Source organism: Mauremys mutica, chromosome 1 (genome assembly GCF_020497125.1).
Source record: "Mauremys mutica isolate MM-2020 ecotype Southern chromosome 1, ASM2049712v1, whole genome shotgun sequence".
Classification (NCBI taxonomy): Eukaryota; Metazoa; Chordata; order Testudines; family Geoemydidae; genus Mauremys; species Mauremys mutica.
In genome coordinates this window covers 350827389-350849507 of record NC_059072.1, presented here as the reverse complement: position 1 = coordinate 350849507, position 22119 = coordinate 350827389, and the positions used below count along the sequence as shown (strand labels likewise).

Here is a 22119-nt window from a genome sequence, read left to right as displayed (position 1 = left end):
GAAGGTATAAAGGTCAGGGGCACAATCCTTATCTCACTGATGTCAGTGGCAAAACTCCCATAGATTTATGTGCAAACAGGATTTGTCACAGGATTAGTAACTCCAATGCTTTTTCAGTGCTTTAATCAAATCTTCTGTGACTATGCCATGACAGCTTTTATATTGCTCTTGTGGAGTAAGTTATTACTGAGAGGTGCTAGCTTCTCATTATAAACTCAGTTTCAGCCCACTTCTAACTTTATCAAGCCCAAAACATTCAACCTGAAATTGCATGTACTGCATGAGGGTACTAGTTGGTGTCTGCTACAGACCACCAAATTACACAAGGAACAGGATGATCATCTCTTTATGCACCTATCTATAACGTTTAAGAAAAAAATAAGGGACTTCAGTTTGAGTGACATGCTGGAGGTCTCATGCTGCCGGTACTAAAATATCCTTCCAATTTCTAAATGTTACAGATGACAATTTCCCAACTCAAACAGTGTTGCAGCCAATACAGGGGAATTCTATGTTAGACCTTATACTAACAGATAAAGAGGGACTGATGACAAAACTAAAAGTTAATGCTAGTTTAGGTACAAGTGATCATGCCTTGATCAGATTTATAATGTGCAAGCAGAATGAAGTCCAGACCAGTAATATATATATATATGTACTTTAATAGAGCCAATTTCACAAAGCTGAAAACAATTATAAGATCAATCAGCTGGGAGGAAGAACTTAATCAGAAAAATATGAATAATAACCCTAAGGGAACACCTTACTAGATGTCCAAAATGCCACAATCTCATAGTTGAGGAAGAAGACTGTGCTGGTTAAAAAAACAAAAACAAAACTGGTTTATAGGGGAAGTGAAGGCAGCTGTAAAAAAACAACACAACAAATGGAAGAAAGGGGAAGCTGATAGTAATGGATATAAATCAGAAGGTAAGAATTGTAGAAAATTAATAATGGAAGACAAGGGACACAAGGAGAAATCTAGGGCCAGCAGACTTAAGGATAATAAGAAGGAGATTTAAAAATATATCAAGAACAAAAAGAATTCTGACAATGGTACTGGTCAATTACTAGATGGAAATGGTAGAATTATCAATAATAATGCAAATAAGGCAGAAGTGTTCAATAAACAGCTACACCTACAAACTGGAATGTGCACTTCTCTCCTTTAGCTAATAAGCATAATTGGTTTAAGAGTATACAGTGTTGCCAACTAACTCCTATAATTTTACCATGAGTCTTTTGATTTGGGGTATATTTTTAAGGCCCCAACTTCTGGAATAAAAAGATGGCAAAAGAATCTCAGCTTTCTTTAAAAAAAAAAAAGTTTCTAGCCCTCATTGTTAAGGAGAAAAGCTTTAGAATGCAACCTAAGGGCTCAGAAAGCAGAATGCAAACAAAATGAACCCCAAATGAATTACAGGCAAGTTGCATCTTAGGTGCATTTAACATGCGGAAATTCAGCTTTGCGCGGTCGGCAAAAACAGGGAATAAAAAGAAAAACAACAATATAAAAACTGCATCTGTAGTGCGGGCGATTCCGCCCACCATTCAACTCAATGAGTGTTTCGCTATACGTGGTTTTCGCTTTACACGCTAACCACGGAACGGAACCCCCGTGTAAGATGAGACTTGCCTGTATTTTTAAAAATCTCATGATTTTTTGTGCCTGGATTAATGATATTTTAATGCATGAGGTTGGCAATACTGGCTGAAAATGTTGAGATATACAGTAGAACTTCAGAGTTACAAACAGTTTGGGAATGGAGGTTGTTTGTAACTCTGAAATGTTCATAACTCTGAACAAAACGTTACGGTTGTTCTTTCAAAAGTTTACAGCTGACCATTGCCTTAATATAGCTTTGAAACTTTACCATGCAGGAGAAAAATGCTGCTTTTAACCATCTTAATTTAAATGAAACAGGCACAGAAACAGTTTCCTTCCCTTGTCAAATCTTTTTTTTTTAAACTTCCCCATTATTTTTAGTAGTTTACGTTTAACACAATACTGTTCTCTATACTGTATTTGCTTTTTTCCCCCGTCTCTGCTGCTGCCTGATTGTGTACTTCCGGTTCCAAATGAGGTGTGTGGTTGACTGGTCAGTCCCAGACCATGGTAAGAGCTGCTCAGAGAGCCCAGGCCACTTTGGGGAGCCCCGGACCCTCTGCCTGCCCTGGGCAGCGCACCCCTGGAGGGCAGGGACACGGTCTGGGGGCTACGCTCAGGCACTCCAGCCCCCTGCGCAGGGGAAGTGGAGCGTCCGGGGCTCCCCATAGCAGCCCAGGCTCTCTAGGCAGCTCTTACCACAGCCCAGCTTTGGTCTGGGTTGGCAAGAGGGTGGTGCCTCAGGGAGAAGAGGAGGAGCAAGGTGGAGCCTCTGGGGAAGAGAGATACAGGGGTGGGGCCCTCGGGTAGGAGTGCTCCTGCATGTTTCCTGTTTTTACCAGCATTGCATGCTGGGAGCAGGTGTTGGGGCGGGGGTGTGTGTGGCTTTGATAAGTGCAGTCTCCGGAGTGCATCCTGGACTGAGGAATCGCAGAGGCCTCTGTCCCACCAAGATGGGCTGCCTCTCCCACTGTGATGTCATTGGCAAGCTACAAATCTCTGGCAGGTACTGCACTTACACAGCCATCCACAGGCTGAGACGCATCCAACTGAGTTACATGAGTGATCTCCCAGCTACTCATGAAGCAACAATAGAGAGGCTCCAATTGCACCCCAGCTCCCCAGTCCTATATCCCAGAACTGTACCATCTTGCACTGATCAGAGGCCTGATCAGTGTAAGTTCACTAAGTTTGCCCCTCCCTCAATGTGGAGAGGACACACACAAGCCTTTGTAAACTAAGCTGAGAGTTCCCAAACACTGCAATCAAAACACACAGTTTTAGATAAAATATAAAACAGACTTAGTAACTACAGAAACATAGATTTTAAGTGATTATAAGTCGCAAGAGTAGAGATCAGCATTGGCTACTTAAGAAATAAATTCACAGTCTTGAGTTCTATAAACTAAACAGGATTTGAATCAAGCAGTGTCTCACCGTGACAAATGGTACAAACAGGTCACAGATCCTCAATACACAGGCTAGAACTCTTTCTTGGCTTGGGACCACCCTCGCCCAGTTCAAAGTCTTTGTCCTCCAGACGTGTTTCCAGGTATTGAGTTGTGGGGGGAGTGAGGCCAAGTGATGATGTCACTGTCTCTCTTTTTATACCTTTTCCCAGCTGCTCGAAATATTTCTGCGGTGACGCAGGGGTCAGGCACCCCCCTTGGACAGGCAGTCTCCATTTGCCTATGTGCTCTCTTGAGAAGTCTTTGGGCTAGCCGTTGGGAGAGTGGATTCCCTTTCAATGGACCATCAGCATGGGTTGGCTGTGGGCATCTCCCAATCTCACAACATATTTCAGGAACTCAGATTGCAAGTACTTCATAACTTCACATACAATGGAAGTACGTACAATCCAACAGGATATTAATGTTCAAGGGTTCAAGACTTTTAAAATGATGCCTCACAAGGCAGTGTGGGTGGGCTGCAGTGCATGCTGGGAGCAGGTGATGGGGAGGCGGGTGCACAGCATGGCTGCACCCGGGGCAAGACTCCTGGCCAGTCCTAGGCAGGGGCAGGCCAGCCTAAGGAGCTCCTCTGTTGCCATGGTGACTGGCTCCCTCCCGAGACGTTACCCTGAAAAATATTTTTCTCATCTCACGTGATAAAAACATGTCCCCACGTGATGGGGTACAGCTCTTTGTCAATTACAACCATGTTGTCCAATCAGCATCGCCCTCCTCTGCTGTCGTCCGGACCCACCGCAAGTACTTCATCCAATCAGGAGGCTGTTGGAGGCATATACCTTGACAGAGAGGAGGCTTATCTGAAAGCAACGTTGATTGACTCCCGCAGCTCCCAATCGTTGTGCCGCCAGGCCGCTCGGAGTCCCACCTCTTATATCCACGGGCCAATCAGCGGTCGGGTCTCTCCTAGCACTGCGGTAATATGGCTCCTTAGTGAGCGGTCCCGGCTCGGTGCTGCTACCGCCATTAACCCCTTGGTGCTCGGTTGCGGTGGAGGGACCGCGGGGCCGATGCGCAGGCGCCTCTCGCGCTCCCGGGCCGCCGCCCTCCCGTGAGGATGAGCTCGGCCGTCGGCCCCGCCGCCCTGCCCGCGGGCTCCAGCAGCCGGGCCCTGCATGTGGAGCTGCCCTCGCAGCAGGTAGCCGGGGTCCGGGCCGCAGGGGGCACCGTGGGCGAGGGGCGTCCGGGGTGCTGGCGGGGAAGGGCCTGGCAGTGGTAACGGGGGTGGGGGAGGTGATGGTAGGAGGGTCTCTGGGGGCTGTTGCTGAGGTGGGGGAAGAGGGGGCTGAGTGGGGGGCCGGTCTCTGGGCTGGGGGGCAATGGGGGACGGTGCTAGGGGTAGTGAGTGGGGGACGAGAGGGGGCTGGATGCTGGGCTGGGGGGCCATGGTGGGCGGTGGCTGTGCTGGGGGGTGCTAGGGGTAGTGAGTGGGGGACGAGAGGGGGCCAGTGGCTGGGCTTGGGGGGGGCGGAGGCTGTGCTGGGGGGGTGCTAGGGGTAGTGAGCGGGGGACGAGAGGGGGCCAGTGGCCGGGCTTGGGGGGGCGGTGGCTGTGCTGGGGGGATCCTAGGGGTAGTGAGTGGGGGACGAGAGGGGGCCAGTGGCTGGGCTTGGGGGGGGTGGCTGTGCTGGGGGGTGAGCGGGGGATGAGAGGGGCCCGGTCGCTGGGCTGGGGGCAATGGGGGATGGTGGCTGTGCTGGGGGGTGCTGGGGTAGTGAGCGGGGGATGAGAGGGGGCCAGTGGCTGGGCTTGGGGGGGGCGGTGGCTGTGCTGGGGGGGTGCTAGGGGTAGTGAGCGGGGGATGAGAGGGGGCCAGTGGCTGGGCTTGGGGGGGTGGTGGCTGTGCTGGGGGGGTCCTAGGGGTAGTGAGCGGGGGACGAGAGGGGGCCAGTGGCTGGGCTTGGGGGGGGCGGTGGCTGTGCTGGGGGGGTGCTAGGGGTAGTGAGCGGGGGATGAGAGGGGGCCAGTGGCTGGGCTTGGGGGGGCGGTGGCTGTGCTGGGGGGGTGCTAGGGGTAGTGAGCGGGGATGAGAGGGGGCCAGTGGCTGGGCTTGGGGGTGGTGGTGGCTGTGCTGGGGGGGTGCTAGAGGTAGTGAGTGGGTGCTAGAGGCGGGCATTCCCCAAGGGATTGGGAAGCAAGGCAAATGCTGGTGAGGCAGGTATGCAGGAAGGTCCTTGGGGTACTTGGGGAGGGGAAGGAAAGGGGAATCCCTGGGGCACTGAGAGGGGCAGGGCAGATTCACTGGGCTTCATAGGTGGCAACATGCAAACAGTTGTTTTTTGAAGGTGTGTGTGTGGTGTTGCAGCATCTGACTATCTTTTCTTTTCCCAAGACCCCCAAGTGTATGCTTTTTGCAGTGATTGGACAAATATTATTGTTTTAATGTAATCAAGGAAAGAAAAAAATCTCTTTTCTGGAATGTCTGTCAGTAAAAATGGTTCCATTACAGCTGTTTAAAAAACTGATGAGACTCTGCCCACCTCCTACTCTTTCCTTCTGGTTACCCCATCTTTCTTGTTTATTGGTTTGGCTGTTGGTTCACTGAGTGAGCCTTTTAATCTTGAAGAATGTGTTTAAAACAAGGTTAAGTAAGAAACCCTAACTCTTCTGTTATAATCATATAAATGTTTAGCAGTGTGTATTTAATAAAGCTCCTGCTTTTCTCTCATGAATACAGATTCATGTAGCTCATTTATTTAACAATAACTCAAGGCCTGGTCCACATTTTAAAAAAATTAGGTTCACCTAGATACGTCGTTCAGGGTTGTGAAAAAATTCACGTGCTGAGTGCTGTAGTTAAGTCGGCATAACCCCTGGTGTAGATGTAGCTAGGAAGAATTCTTCTATTGACTGAACTAATGCCTCTTAGGGCATGTCTACGCTTATCGCTCTCCTGTTGACTCCGGCATGCCACCGGAACAAGAAGTGTAAGGTAAGTCAATGGGAGAGTTTCTCCGTTAACCCAGCACGGTGTAGACACCGCAGTAAGTCAACCGAAGCTACATCGACTCCAGCTACATTATTCACATAGCTGGAGTTGCATAACTTAGATCTACTTAACTCTGTAGTGTAGGCCTGCCCCCAGAGAGGTGGATTAATGACATCAGTGGGGAAACAACACCTCCCCCCCTCACCTGAGGAAGACTTTATGCTACAGTCACACAGCTGCAGTGGCTGTACTGTGGACATACCCAGTGGCTCAGAATGTGAGTTGGAGTAGTATAATGTTAGAAGTCAAACTTCAAAACTCTTACCTTTGTCAGTGTGTATAATTAGCAACTGAGATTATTTTTTTTTCTTTGAAGCCCTATCAAATAAGACTTGAATCTGCATCCTCAGAATTGGGTGTGTTACTTTTGATACAGTTGTCACTGACAGCTAAAGAACAGAAGGGAGCTACATTTCTTAGTTCTATGTGCCTGTAAATAAGTACCTAAGCACGATTCAGAGAACATCAATAGACATCAAAATCAGCTGAAGAGAAAACTAGCTCCATTGTAAAACCACTCCCTGCCAAAAGATCTGGAAGAGACCTAATAAAAAAAGATTGATGCTCTTGTGTGGTGGTGGTTAATATTAGAAGGGTTAGAGTAGCATCTATGAGCCTGTGGGCCTGTTGTGCTAGGCATTATACAAACACATAAAAGCCGTGGTCTGAAGAGCCTACATTCTAAACACACAGGAATTCTGTGACAGAGCTTGGAATTGAAGCCAAGGCTGCTGAATACTAGTCCAGTGCCTTAACCTTAAGACCAGCCTTCCATCCCCACCATAGTATCTGGCCTTGATGCCCATGGTTTAGACTGAGATGTAAAATGTTTTTCATATGTGGGCAATAACACTCCTCACATGTCTCCTTCCTTTCCCCCTTAAAAAGTACTAATAATGATAGTAGGCAACAATGGTGAAACCTTTGAGTCTGTACTGTGTTTTTGGCACATAGGTGAAGGAGCAGTCAATTTTGTTTTTATTGTATAGCTGAAATTTAAATCTAGACAAAAATACAGATACTTATATTTTTAAATGCTTTTCATTTCTCTGTTAATGAGAAATAATATGAAAGTCATTCTGACTTCATAGCTATATCTTATTCTAATGTTTGTGTAACTTTAAAAATCTGAGTGCAATCCCACATAACTCAGGCAAATAATTTTCTACTGCTAGCACAGAGCGCGCGCACACACTTACTGATTCATGTTCCAGTACTCGGTGCCTTATTAGAACAGTCAGTGCCATACTTGAACAGTGCAAACCAGAGAAATGGTGACCTGAGTTCAAAGCTATTTATCCCAGCAAAGAAAAAAATGCTTAAATAATTGCATATACCAAATTTTGTATATGCATGTGTAGTGTTTGCACTATTTGAGGAGGTAACTAACCTACAATTCTGTCAAAATGTCAGCTGCTCTTCTTTGGCTAAAGAACAGGATCAGTGAACCTAAAAGCTGTAGACACTGACATACTTCCTCATCTGAAAAATTACTTTTTGAAAGAAAGCGATCCATTGAGTTGTCTTCATCTAGTGGCCAAATGCTTCGTCATGCATGGATCAGCTAGCTGGGGTCAAGAGGACCATAAGAGATCTCTCTAGTCTTGGTACATAACAGCTTAAAACAAGCTTTCTAGTCCTTATTCCTTCCTTCAGACAGCCTATGACAGACTTCTAGGCTTTCAGTAGTTGAGCAGGAAGGAGATGAACAAAAATGCAGTCTTAAAATTGGGAGCCAGTCACGCTGGAGTCAAGTGACTTGTTGAAAGTTGCTGTACTAATTACTGATTCTTGATCAAAAGGAATGTAATGTGTAGTTATTTAGAGAGAAATGCCGCTTTCATGGTTTTATCTAGCCTGTGGCCTATTTCTGCTCCGGTTGAAATTGCTAAGAATTCTGCCTTTGATTTCAGTATGAGGAGGTTTGGAGATCTTAATGAACTGTGGTGGAGATGATAATTGAAGGCCCATAAGTTTTGTCTCCAGTCAGTTTTCTTGTTATGTAAACAGCTGCATTAACACTTAACTTGTAATAAATGTCTCATATATAAAATGAGATGCAGTCAACTTAAATATCACACTTTTTGAATTTTGAGTAACAGCTTACTGTAGTAATTTTCCTCTAGTTTTTCAGCATTATTATGTGTTGATGTATTCACTATAGTTCATTTTCTGTTTGTGTGGGTCTTTCTAAAAATTTTCTGTTCCCTATCTGAAGGTCATTGGATAGAGTTACTTTAGCTTGTTCTGGGGACCATTGATTAAAGATGTCCCTCTAATTCTGTAGTTGTCCCATGATCATTTTTAGAGACTTGCAGTGAACTCTGAAAACAACCACAATAAATGGTCTTCAGGAGGGTTGGGACAAAGAGTATATTCTTAAATTACAACCGTACATATAAATCAGTATCCTGAAGTTCTTGCCAGGGATTGGGGCTCTCTGTCTCCTCTTTGAATAGTGAATTTCTGGTGAGTAGGAGATATGATTCTTTTTGTAAAACAGTAGAAGGATTCAGAAGATCTTTAATGTCCATAAAAGCACGGCTCCTGTCTACTCTGTGAAGTTTTATGTGAAAGACCCTAGCACAGTAAGCTACATATTATGTAAGCTGCCTCTTAGGAATGAGGGATGAATTGATCCTTTTGGGATTTAGCTCTCATTCCAAGGTGTCTGAGTATATTAAATTTAAAGGTTAGACTACTAAACCATTCCCCTGGATCTTGGGTTCAAACAAACCTTAACAAGTTAACATAACTTTTATAAAGCTATGGCTGGAGTTCCAGCCCAATGAGTCTATTTTGCTGAGCTGTGGGTTCCCTCAGCGGCCCCATAAATCCAAATACTTGGCTAGATTTCTGGACTCTAATAGTAAAATGTGCTAGGCACTTGACAAAAAATCAAATGCAATCCCTAACCTGAAGGGCGTACAGTCTGAAGTCAGACATGACTTAAATGGATACAAGAACAAATTATATTTTAGCAAGGGTTAATTCCACACTCTCCCTTAAGGCATATACATAACTTTTCTCTTGTAAGCAGTGTGGCAGAATCAAGACTTTTAGCATGGATATGAAGAGAGATTGCTGGCTTGGTGAATGTCCCTTCTGCTTGAAACAAAAACACAGTCTGGAGATGGGAGTAGAAGCAGCTTTTGTCCAAATTTGAGAACAAGTATGTGTGAGCCACTAGCTCTATTAACTACAAAGGAATGGTGAAGAGAATCTTTGTTTATATAATTTTATTAATCAGTAGTAAAAATATGGAGTAATTTTTTAAACTTTCCTACTAGTTATAGGCCACTGATAGCTTTTTGTATAAAAGAGGAAGTGAAGTGTTAAACAACACTAGAGGGAGAAACTGAATGGCTGAAAGGAGACATTTAGTATTTAATTGGGGTTTTCACTTGTCTTGGGCCTGGTATAATTATTTCAGTAAGAGGTATGATTTTTTTTTTCTGCCCTCCTCCCCCAATAGTTGTAGTGGTAAAATCCCTAGTATGGACACAGTTAAACTGTTAAAGGTGCCTTATATTGGTACTTACTCCCCTTTCTCTTGGGAACAACTACACTTGTAGAAGGCACCTTTATAACAGTAGAACTGGCATCCACCCCAGGACATTATATATCTCTAATTATAGCTAAAGCAGTACAACGTAATCTATAGACAAGGCTTTAAAACTGTTACAATTTGGGACTAGATTCTTGCTGTATACACAGTGTGCAGTTCTCAATTTTGTTGTTCTTCTACTCTCCGAATCTATTCCTAAGGAGGGTATAGATTGGATGCTCAGCATTGAAGTATGATACATAGCTTAGTACTAGCTGCTAGTATCTTCTAATGATACAAGTGGTTGGTTTATTTTTGATGCTTTCACAGAGTTGCACACGAGCCTTTTTAAATTACAAGCTAATTATAGTCCCTATATTAGCTACTAAGGAGGAAACTAGGTGATAAACTCCTGTCAGGTCGTCTTTGTCAGCTGTACCCTTGCTTTGTGTCATGACTGCATTTTATCTTTATTTACACATTTATTAGTAATAACTATCTAGCCATGTGCACCCTTTAAAAGCATACATAATGTAGTGCATGCAGGCTGTTTGTGTGAAATCAGGTGGCTCTTATTAAGACTGAAACTGTCTTTCTTTGATCTGGTTGATGCAAGCTTGGTATCATAATGAAGTGCATCTATTTACACTTTAAGATCCTCAGATGGAAGACTTTTAAAGTGCTTTACAGGCATTCATAAACCTGTCAACACCACCCTGTGAAGTAGAGAAGTATTACAGGTTGACTGTGGATGAGACAAACTTACACATAGAGATGAACTGACTTTCTCAAGCTTGTGGCAGAGTTGGGACTGGAACCCAGGTTCTTCAATTTGGTCCCATTTCCTAACCACTAGTATACTTGCCCCATTGTAGCAGAGAACCAAGTTCCTTTTTTGGGCCTTCATCTTGTAAAAGGTAAGCCTTTCATATGGGCAAAATGAAAGGAAATTCTTTAGAGAACTAGTTTAATATACTTTTAAGTTTTTCTTGTTGTGGAACTAGAGAAATAATTATGCCTATCTTTCCTATTTTCATAAGATTGGGAGGGCAAAATTGATCTGGCTGAGTGCAGGGTTTGGGGTAGATATTATTTAACTTATGGTTGCATTCTTCAGATATCTGCTGTATGTTGGTCAAGGAGTTTACCTGGTAAGTTCAATCTATCACTTCTCATGTAGAATTGTTTTGGGTCCTTATCATTGCGGTGACTACATGATAAATATAGCTGTTGGAGTGATAAGGGGAAGGAAGTCAATTGTTTGCTTTATCTTTAAGTTTCTTTAATTTATTGTAAGTAGTTTTTGTTCTCTGAGCATTTGCTCTTGTCCTTTCCACTCCCAATTCATGTAGAGAATGTAATGCTTTATATTTTGAGTCTCTAACTTGTTCTATCTAACCCATTAATTTGGGTCTTTAGGGTAATAAAATTCAAGGGCTTTCACTGCCCATGATATCTGAAGATCTCCCTATTTCATTTTAACTATTCACATGCTGCTATTTGCACACATTTTAGCCTATTTTATGTGAATGGGATGTCTATGGATCAGTCAGGTTTACTGGATTGATATGAACATTAATATTTTGGATGGTATATATGTAAACTGATGGAGGTAGAGGGAAATGCAAATAAATGCTCTGGGATCATATCAACAGGTAGATGTGAATTTTAGTTATGGTCTTGTCTGACTCATTAGTTCTGCACTCTGTTAAAAGGTAGTGTGTGGATTTGGAAGTCATAATTTCTTCTTTATTTCACATAATTATTTGCTATTGCTGTGCAATTCCCCACTGCAGTTATCAGTGTTCTGAGACAGAAAACTCTCTCTTTTATGCTTGAAAAGAGAGTAATTATGAATTCAAGTATTTTACAAGAAAAGACCCTGGTGGACAACAGAGTTTGGGTACCTTTTGAGGGAAGGAAAGATGGTATGTTAAAAAGGCCAAAGCAAAAAACAAGTGTACTGACCACCTATGAGGCGGTAACTAGTCCTGTTTGGCTTTGAAAATCAGTATTACAGTTCTCCATCAGCATTAGGATTTACATCATCTACTATAGACCAAAAGGTTTTGTTTTGACGTTAACAAATAGACTGTATTTGTCCCTTCACAAATCCCAGTTTAAGCTAATGAAGGGTTCTTCAAGATCCCAAACATAAACAATTATTCTCAAGAACCCACTTCCAAATGGGCCATCTCAAATACAGACGTCCTTCTTACCCAAGGGGAGTTTTTCTCCCCCTCCTTCCCCTTTCTCCACATATCTTAAAGTTTTGTTAGATGTTATCTTTGAAGCAAACCTCTTGACACATTAATTGGATAGACCTCTTAGCTGATTTTCCCCAAACTAACAGTATCCCTTACCTTTCATCTTGTGGCAACTTTACAGTAAGTGTTGTGTTTTTTTAATTATTATTACAACAGGAATGTCAGTTACAGCTATAGTGAGGTTATTCTAGCCCTATCTTTCAGTTCTGATTTTTCAAGCTTGGTTTCTGCTCAAAGCTCAACATCTCTGAAAGTGGAACAAAAACTTTTCAGTTGCCTTTAAGTACCAGGAATGGGGAAACATTTTCTTATTTAAAAATTGTATCCTACTTTTAAACAGTTGTGCAGCTGGGGATTGAAAGATGTTGGTGAAAAATCTTTCACTGACAGTTAGTTTGGGCTAGTGAAAATAGTTCTTGAATCTGTGCGAATGACATATGATACATGTACAGTAAGTCTTCTCTTGTCTTGCTCAATTCCTAAAGGGTACAAGCATAAAAACTTAGTGGTACATGCATGCACAGTGTATGTGGCTGTATAGAGAAAAATGTAGTAAAAAGTGGGCAGGGGTGAAAGGCAAGGGCTCCTAAGATGCTTAGAACTTAGGGAATGCTGCCTTATGGCCTTTAAGGCTTACAGGAGGGAGTGCCACTTTGTATCTTGGGTGTTTTGCAGCTCATAAGTAAGGCTACATTTTAGCCATGGTATTTTTAGTAAACGTTGTAGACTGATCACAGGCAGTAAACAAAAATTCATGGCCCGTGACCTGTCCATGACTTTTATTATATACTCCTGACTAAAACTTGGGGGTTGGCGGCCCTGGGGGTGCCTGGTGCTGGGGTGGTGGTTGTGGCCCTGGAGGCGGTGCGGGTACTGGGGTGGGGAGGGGAGGAGGAGGGTTGGCAGAGCTGGGGCAGGTTCCCTACTCGGCTCTTAGAAACCAGCGACCTCCAGCTCCTAGCTCCGCATGCTGCCTCCCCTCTGCCCCAAGCCACGATTCTGCAGCTCCCATTGGAGGCAGCATGTGGAGCTAGAGCTGAGGGAGGGGAGTTCCTGTCGCCCTTCTGGGAAGTGCCCCTGCCTCAGGTAAGCACTGCCCCGCACCCTGAGCGCCCCCCCCCCCAAAACTCCTGCTGCTGGGTGGCAGAGAGTGTCCAAGACTGCCCCAGCAACAGCCAGTGCGACTGGCCCAGAGGCTGCACAGACTGCTCCAGAAGTCATGGAGGTTACAGAAAGTCACAGAATCTGTGACAAACAAGGAGCCTTACTCATAAGTCTTGCAGAAGAGGGCCTTCATTCCATGTACCTCCTTAAAGTGTGCGAGTCAGGGACTTTCAGTGGTCTCTAGCCACATAGCTCCAAGTTATGGAATTCATATGCATTATTGAAAATTCTCGTGGCTTGCAAAAGAATTTGCAAGTCTTGGATGCTGAAGTTGCTTCCATCTTTTAAATAAAAACATTAAAGTTGCACGGCTAAAGGATCAATTTAGAAATTTCAGCGTTAAGGTTGCTCTGTAGCATATGCAAGGTTAAGGATGTGTGCCACATTCTAATGAGACTGTATACCTGTAAGAAGGGTTAGCAGACCCTTTATGTGCTGTGGTGGGTCTATTTAAAAACTAATGAATTTTGGAAGTGTCTATTCTAGTGATATTTCATACACACAACTGAAAATACTGTTGGAACCAGTAATACCTGTAGAACTGGAAATAACTTTTAGGGTTTTCTCATTGTATTACAAGGATGGTGCCAGTAACAGTCTTTTTTTCCTTTTTAGCCATCCATTATTACAGGGGTTGGCAACCTTTGGCAGCGTCCCATCAGGGTAATCTGCTGGCGGGCCATGAGACATTTTGTTTCTGTTGACCATCCGCACGCATGGCTCCCTGCAGCTCCCAGTGTCCGTGGTTCGCTCTTCCCGGCCAGTGGGAGCTGCGGGAAGCGAGGCTGCCGTTTCCAGCAGTTCTCATTGGCCGGGAACGTCAAACTGCAGCCACTGGGAGCTGCAGGGGGCTGTGCCTGCAGATAGTCAACGTAAACAAAATGTCTCTGGCTTGTCAGCAGATTACCCTGATGGGCCACGTGCCAAAGATTGCCAACTTCTGCATTATTACTTTCACTTTACCAGGGTTAACCCTTGGCCAAATTGATCTCAAATCCGTTTTTGATCCGCAGCTTGGGAAAGCCAAGATACCGTGCTATCTGGGCTCAGTTGGAAAGGAGATGTAGAAGTGCTTGTGAGCATGCTGATGGGGCTGCAGTTTCATCAGATTTGCTGTCTTCTCCAGTGGCTTCTATTGCACATTGGAGAGAAGGGGTGACACAACCCCACAAGAATACCTTTGGTACATGACTAGTTAACCAGTATGTCCTTCAGGATCTCGGCTCAAATGGTTCTGCTCTTGAGCAGTCCACAGTTGTGTTTAAAATTTCATGATCAGCTGTGTCATTGGGATTCAAGTAACTAAAAATGTGAATAACATCTGTGTTCCCAATTTGCTCTATTTAAACTAGGCACTGATTATAATTAAGGCCTTACGTACATTGTGGCAAGCTGGGGAATCAGTACAATATTAAAAGTTAAATATTAGTCAACTTATTGGGCTGCTAAATTTTCAAGCTTCAGAAGGCTGCAAATATTTTAACGTACAAGTGCATTGAAGGGATTGTGGGAAAGCTGGAGGTTTTGGCATCTGGATAAGGGACAGCTAGTGCTCTTGACACACAGGAGGTTGTGGGAGGCCACTTGGGACTGTGGAATAAGCTTATTAACTGGCTGTTTCTGCTAAAATGGTTAACAGTTTCCTCATTCACAATGTTGTCATTAGTTTCCTCATTGTCATGAATAGGGGCAGTGTGTACCTCTCATCTACTTAAGGTAGTCTGCAAATGTGAAGACGTTGCACTGGTTGCATTTGGTTCAGATTTAAAAGGCTTTCTTTGGCATCCTAAGGGCTACAGTAATTTGAGACCCATTCTATGGCTACAGAAAACATAGGGGTCAAATTGTGACGAGTATTAAGTGATCTGATTAACTAGCGAAATGTTCTTGTTGCAAGGTTAGTTTGTGAAGTTTGGAACTTCAGCCACACCTACTATAGCTGTTTAATATATCAGTATGCACATTAGTTAACTGTTTGCATTCTTCCCTCAACTCCAAAACAGTTGGAAGGATTTTGCTCATTTTTTCCACGCAGTCACCTTTGGGCATGGCCTAAACATGAAAACTTTCAGCCCAAAATAGGAAAGTTCTGGAAAACTCTGGACAAACAGGATTATAATGGAAACAGTTTCACACACTAAACCATAGCATGCATGGTCAGCACTCATAGTTTTAAAGGAATTGTAAAGCATCCCCTGTCAGTAAAACATAGTAACAGAATTTACAGATAAAGACAAAGGTGAGGGGTATTGGTTTAGAAAGATGAGGTCAGATGAGGTTTAAAAAACATAGGGCACAGGATTCAGAAGTGAATTATGAAATAAAATCTCAGTGTCTCTTAAAAGTGAGGCGAGATGGAACTGAGAGAGTGGTCAGGATTGAATAAGTTCAACTCAGTAGGTCTCACCACAGCAAGTATGACTGCTTCAAATCATCTGGTAGTTGTGAGAACCCTAAATGATGGGTTGTGTTATGGGACAGGTAACAGGGTGAGTCCAAGATTTATATATTTAAGTTAGCAGCATTAGTTTAAACGCCCTTATCTATGTAGGAACATTATACAGGTATAATCTCTGGGTGGACACTTACTTTGGTATGATTTTTTGTGTTTTTGGTTTAGCTTAAACTCCTTCCCAAGTGACGTGATTAAACTGAAGAAAGGCACTTAAATCTGTAAAACCTCCTCCTTCCCCAATATAACTATTGGTTTCATTTCACAGCATAAGCTATTGTGAAGAAAACTCTCCAGAATCTTTCAGTTGGCTCTGTGTGGGTTGAATTTCTGTTCCCTTAATCAGTGGAGTTCTGGAATCTGCCCATGCAAATCCAGTTGTGGGAGTAGCCTCTTTGTCCATCATCTGTTAATGTTTCAAGGGGTGTTGCAGACATCTCGAATGCCTTCCCTGTACTGATCTATAAGGCAGCTAGTCTCTGCTGGATCAACTATAAGCCAATTAATGGCAGCTTGAGAGGGCAGACAGGATTAGTTGACACACCCAATTTTAAAATTGCAACTGCATAATAAAACACCCAGAACCGTTATCCTCATCATTCACATTGTCATCTTGGATTGCCAACTCCTTGAGGAAAGAGCAATATGTGTGTAACCATTCATCATTTGCACTGGTGTCGAGCTGGACTGTGTCATTGCTCCAACATTCGTCTCTATTTATCTTTCTGTGATCCTGATTCTCATCTGTGACCACCTTCCTGATGGAATTGGGATTGAATATCCTATGGATGGCCAACTCCTCATTCTCCAACATTTCCAAACAAAAGCTAAGATTACAAGAATTAGCATCACTAATAAGTATGCAGATGACTGCATCATCCTTTCACACACAGGCTGACCTGCAAAGCACTTGAAATCCTTTTGCAGATGCCTGTCACAATCTGGGTCTTTCACCATTGAAAAAACCAAGGTACCCTGCCAGCTCTCACCTGCACAAACTACTCTTCACACTCCACAAATCACCATTTTCCATACTTTGGCAGCCACCTCTCCCAAACAGCCAGCATTGATTGATACAGAAATTGAATACTGGATCCCTGTGCCAGCACATCCTTTGGAAGACTACTCAAACGAGTCTTCAGTGACAGGGATCTGCAAACAGGCACCAAGATCTTGGTTTACAAGGCAGTTGTCATCACCACCCTTCTCTATGGGTGTGAGACCTGTGTAACCTACAGATGACATCTCAAGCATCTGGAATGGTTCCAGCAGCGCTGCCTCAGGAAGATTCTCAGGATCAGCTGGGAAGATTGATGCACTAATATCAGTGTTCTCTCTGCAGCCAACATTAGCAGTGTAGAACCACAGGTCATGAAACACCAACTCTGCTGGGGGCTGGCCACTGTGTATGTATGCCTGACTCCTGGAGCAAGTACTCTTCACTCAGTTAAGTCAGGGAAGAAGGGTTTGCAGAGGGCAAAGACATACTGAAAGTACGCCTTAAAAAGGGAGACATCAACTCAACAAACTGGGAGGACTTGGCATGGAATAGAACACAGTGGCGCCACACCGTACACCAGGCCATAACCCACTTTGAAGAGAACAGATGTGCTCATAAGACAGAAGTGACAAAGGAGGAAAGAGAGGTCCCAACACTCCAGTCAACAATTATGTCTGCAGGGCACCAATTGGACTCCTCCGCCAGCTAAAAAACCATCAGTGAACCCCCTTGGCAGACATCAGCTTCACATCGAGGAATAGCCAAAGAAGAGTGTCTAGCACAAGGGGCATCAATTCGGAGGTCTAACTGCTACTGTGATATAAATATTTTGCTGCATAAACAATCCATGATGATCAGTTGCTGCATGGTCTGACAAGACAAAACAGGTAACTGAGCTTAATCTAAAACTTGAAGAGGGATCAGCATAGCAAAGGCTTGCTTCTCTCCACATGAGAAGTGGCCAGCAGCCAAGCCTGTCCTGTCATTAGCCATGTTAGTGGCATGGGTTCCTTGATTTTTTTTTTTTCTACCTCAATCTTCCTGAGGTATGTCAGCTGCTAGCAGGTTGGTTCTCTGAATTAGATCCATAGAGTAGGCAGAACTTTTTCACCTTGGCAGTATTCCAGCAGTGACTTATGCATATTTATTTTGTTCTGGAATATTATATCATTAAAGGGGATAGAGTTCAGTGGTTAAAGCAGAGTAGGAATTGTGACTACTGACTTCTGGTCCAAGTTCTGCCACACTTTGTCTGATCCTGGGAAAATCACTACACCCTACTGGTACCTGAATTTACCTGCCTGCAATTTGGAACTAGATTCCTTCCCCTCTACGCTTAAGATTCAGAATGTTCTTGTGAGGTGGGGGTATTGCCAAGTCATTTGAGATCATCTGATGAAAGTGCAAAACATCAACAGGAACATTGATGAAAATATTTTTTTCTATGCCTTGTGTTAAGCTTCCGTGTTTATGGCTTCCATGATAATACTGGAAAGACTTTAATGGTAGAACTAACAAATAACTCATCAGAATTTGAAGGAGAATCAAGCACTTTATAAACAAAAAACCAAAATCTGACTTTTGAAAGAATCTTATCAGTAATGCACTCTTGGATGTTCTGTAAAACTTCTAGAAGTTTTGTGTAGACACACTAGCTTTACATTCATTAACAATACTGTAACTGCAGAACTAGGTGGCAAAACTTGGTGGAATGACTTTTCTGCTCCTCATTTTTGATGGCTGTCAGAACTTCAAGATTCTGTAAAGCTCTTTGGAATACTTGAAGTATGAAAGATAGAACATAATGTTGTAATTAAGGATTTCTCATACACAGTTAAGGGTTTGTATTTTCTCAATAGTGGGTTTTGTGTGATGTGGCCACTTGTTCTGAAGGAAATTGCTTCAGATTGATTACCATACGGTAGCTTTGGTGATCTATCCACTTACTGCCAACCGGAGCTAGAGTTGAACCAAATGATCGGAAGTCCATGTCTCATTTTTAATTTCCCCATCTAACTAGTTCCCTGCAAAGTACAGTGGACTAGGACAAATATAGTACTCAAAATAACTTTTCCATGTATTATGTTGGTCACATAAAAGGTCACAAAAGCCTGGAGGTAGGCTACTAAAATTTGCACTTCAGCCCATTATGCTAAAATTCTAATAATCAGAGATCTATCTATACCATCATCTGCAATATGCCGTGGAGGCTAAGAAATGTGCCTCTTGTCACTTATTAAAGGAACAAATCAGTTGGACTAATGTTTTTATACGTGGAAAACAATAGCATTGACATTCCAAAAAGAATCACCGTAAACTAGAGTAACTTCTTGTGAGAAGACTGTTATTGGGATGACTCATGCCTTGTGTTTCAAATCCTGTCCCCCTATAGTTCTGACAGTAGTCTGTCCATTGATAATGGTGGAGTGCATAGCCTCTAGGAACTCTCTATATGCATCTCTTTTTACTGAATTTATATAAAATTGATCTGGTTGTAAACATAGCTGGCCTATGTTTAATCATGTGACTGTTGCTATTTCCATAGCCTTCCTTCCATGCTCATTGTCCTAGATCGTGAGCTCTCTGGAATAGGGATGGATGTCTTTCTCTGTATAGCACCTAGTTCAATTGGACTGTAATTCTGATAGAGGCTTTTAGATACTACTGTAAAACAGAAGGGAATAGATCCCAGATACAAGTTCAGATTCACCCAGATTTTTTTTAATACATTGTTGTGTTGGAGGGAATGATAAAAGTTTTTATAAATATTGTGTTGATACTCTCGCAGTCCCTTTTTTTGCTAGCAATATTGCTAAAAAACATTTACTTTGCCATAGACTTCAGGTTGAGAAACCATTATCCAACTTAATCATGTAAAACTGATTACTCAGGAAAATATTGAATGAATTTTTTAAAGGCAAGATGAAGAATAGGATTATTCATTCCTCTTTGCTCATTTTGTTTGACTTAAAGGTTCTGTCAGCTCTTTTTCATAGTGTTTAAGCTATTGTTTTCAACTGTTTTTAGACTTCAGAGATTCTGTTTAAAAAAAAAAATCTTTAAAGTCTGTTTTTTAAATGTGAAAGCACAATGCTTAGTTATAGTAAAACTATTTATGTGCGCAGAACTGCTTGTGTGGCATTTATACATATTCATTTTTTAGTAAGAGGTTAGACATAAGCTATGTAAATAGTTAACAAAACTTGCAAAAAAAAGTCTGTCTGAGCTAACAAGTGGTCATCCTCTAAATAGTGCGTATTCTCCTGCAGTGGACCTTTTTTTTTTTCCTTTGGCTGTCTCTAAGCAGGGTCCCCTAGCAAAGTGGTTCTCAACCTTTTTTTCATTTGTGGACCCCTTTGGAAATTTCACATGGAGGTGCAGATCCCATTGGAAATCGATTTGTCTGTGTGTGTATATAGTTGAATTCTGTTCCGTTTTCAGTTTGTCTTTCGCGGACCCCTTAGACCAGTGGTCCCCAACGTGGTGCCAGTGGGTGCCATGGTGCCCGCCAGGGCATTTATGTGCGCCCACCTAGTGCCCAGCAGGGGAGACAAGCTGTGGCCCTGCGCCTGCCAGGGACAGAGAACTCCAGGGCTGCAGGCTGCAGGCACCGGTGTTCTCTGTCCTCGCGGCTTCTCTCTTCTCTCTGGATTCATATATTATGTAATATTAAATATGATGATTTTTGTATTATTTAATGTACAAATACAAAATAAGCCTTGAAAAATTGTTGGCGCCTGCCACACTCTTCTGAAAACATGAATGTGCTACTGCCCCCAAAAAGGTTGGGGACCACTGCCTTAGACATAGTCCGTGGACCCCATGGGTTTGCAGACCTCAGGTTGAGAACCGCTGCCCTAGATTAACAAGAGGGACAATGATTCCATTGATAAAATTATCAGTTGGTGGAAATAAAGTCCTGCTGTTTTGGAAAACTCTATCATGCACCCAAGCCAGCACATCCCATGTTAGTGTCCATAAACCTGCTTCTCTGGTTGACTAGGGCCTGTACAATTATGGAGCAGTGACCTTTTTGGTGTATGTGCCCATAGTTTACGCACCGCAAGGAGCACATGAGTCCTATGGATGGCCCTGGTGCATTTTGGACAGCCTGTATTCTTAAAACCAGCATTTATTTCAGGGACATGGTTAATGCACACCACCTTTTGGTGAAGCGCTCAGGACTATGATTTAAAAACCTCATTACCACAACCTCAACAGTGCACTTGCAACACCAAATTGGTTAGCTACAGACATGTAATAGTCTGGGGTAGACAGTTTATGGATGGCTATGGCAATCTGCTTCTGGGCCGATACACCCTCCCTCGTGCATATGTCCTGATGCTGGAGGATTTGGACAAGCTACTCACAAAGCTCCAGGAATGTCTGCTGCTTTGTGCAAAAGTTCTGGAGCCACTGTTGCATATCCCAAGCTCCATGATGTGATCCCATCAATTTATGCTTGTGAGACTAATCCAAAAGCACTGGTCTACCTATGGGGAATCTGCAGTTACGGCAACAGGCAGGAGGAGCATCAACTGCATGGCATCTGCCAGGTCTGTACCACCTTGTGCAGCACAGTTAGGAGACTCAGGTTCAGCAATTGGAGATCCAGGTTTACAATGCAGTTTGGACACTGAAGCGCAGGCTCGGAAACACGAAATCCACAGGCACAAGTCCTACAGATCTGTTTACAGTGCAGACGTACTCCGAGTTGTCTGATATTGCTCCATGGATTATTTCTTGTTAATGCTTCTTAGTGTCTCCGTGTGACAATTGGGGCCTACTGCTGGTTTTATTGATAGTGGGGAGACCAATTTTTAGCCATCACCATTTTTCTATTAGATGTCACGTTCTCCAGTGTCTGTGCAGTCAAGGACTTGTAGGTTATTTGTTTAAACTGCTCTGGTGGGAAGTGTATGTTGGAAGAATTAGGACAGCCTTTTGGAAGGCACAATGAGAAATCTAGAATCAAAACTATACCATGGGGATAGAGAAGGCTTCTGAAATGTGGTGTGCCAGGGGCTCAAACCTGATCTTGAATATGTACGTTTGTATACCTTTTTATTGTGCTAAAAACTACTAGCTTTAGAGAGCTGAAGTATCAGTTGGTTTGGTGTAAAATGAAAAACTCTTAACTTTGTATTATGGTTGCTTGTGGATCACTACAGTTTATTTAAAATCAGAAGCACAGTCTACTTGTAATACTACCAGTAGCTTCTGTTTCACATACTGCATGAACTGTCCTAGCTTTGATTTTTGGAATAGTAGTTCATAAGTATAGGATGACTGATCACTCCATTGACTTTTAGTCTAGGTGAGGTATTAAAAGATAAGAAAAAATATATTAAAACTGACACACTACAGTGTGGGGGAAGCCATACAAGTATTGAGGGAGAACTTCCTTTCTCTTTCGTTAATTTGCCCTTCTAAGCTTGTATTTTTGCATGAGACTCAAAGTAAGTGGTGACTTCCCATATATTCTGCAATATTAATATTACGAGCTAAAGACCACTGTCCTCTGGTTCAGATTCACGATATGGCCGGTCTTAAACTAATTAAGAATGTTTTTCTGATTCTAAAATTTAGTATTAAATCTCTTATTTGTTGCTGAGAAACTAAAAT

At 43.0% G+C, this 22119-nt stretch overlaps 1 protein-coding gene across 1 annotated transcript in view; it reads left to right on the top strand.

Annotated features, from left to right (window-relative positions):
* Positions 1-3980: 3980 nt before the first annotated feature.
* UVRAG (UV radiation resistance associated) overlaps positions 3981-22119 on the top strand; it is a 162906-nt gene continuing 144767 nt past the window's right edge. The window contains exon 1 of the mRNA XM_045021498.1: positions 3981-4213. Coding sequence (XP_044877433.1) covers positions 4133-4213 — 81 coding nt within the window. The 5' untranslated portion in view covers positions 3981-4132. The remainder of the gene's footprint in view (positions 4214-22119) is intronic.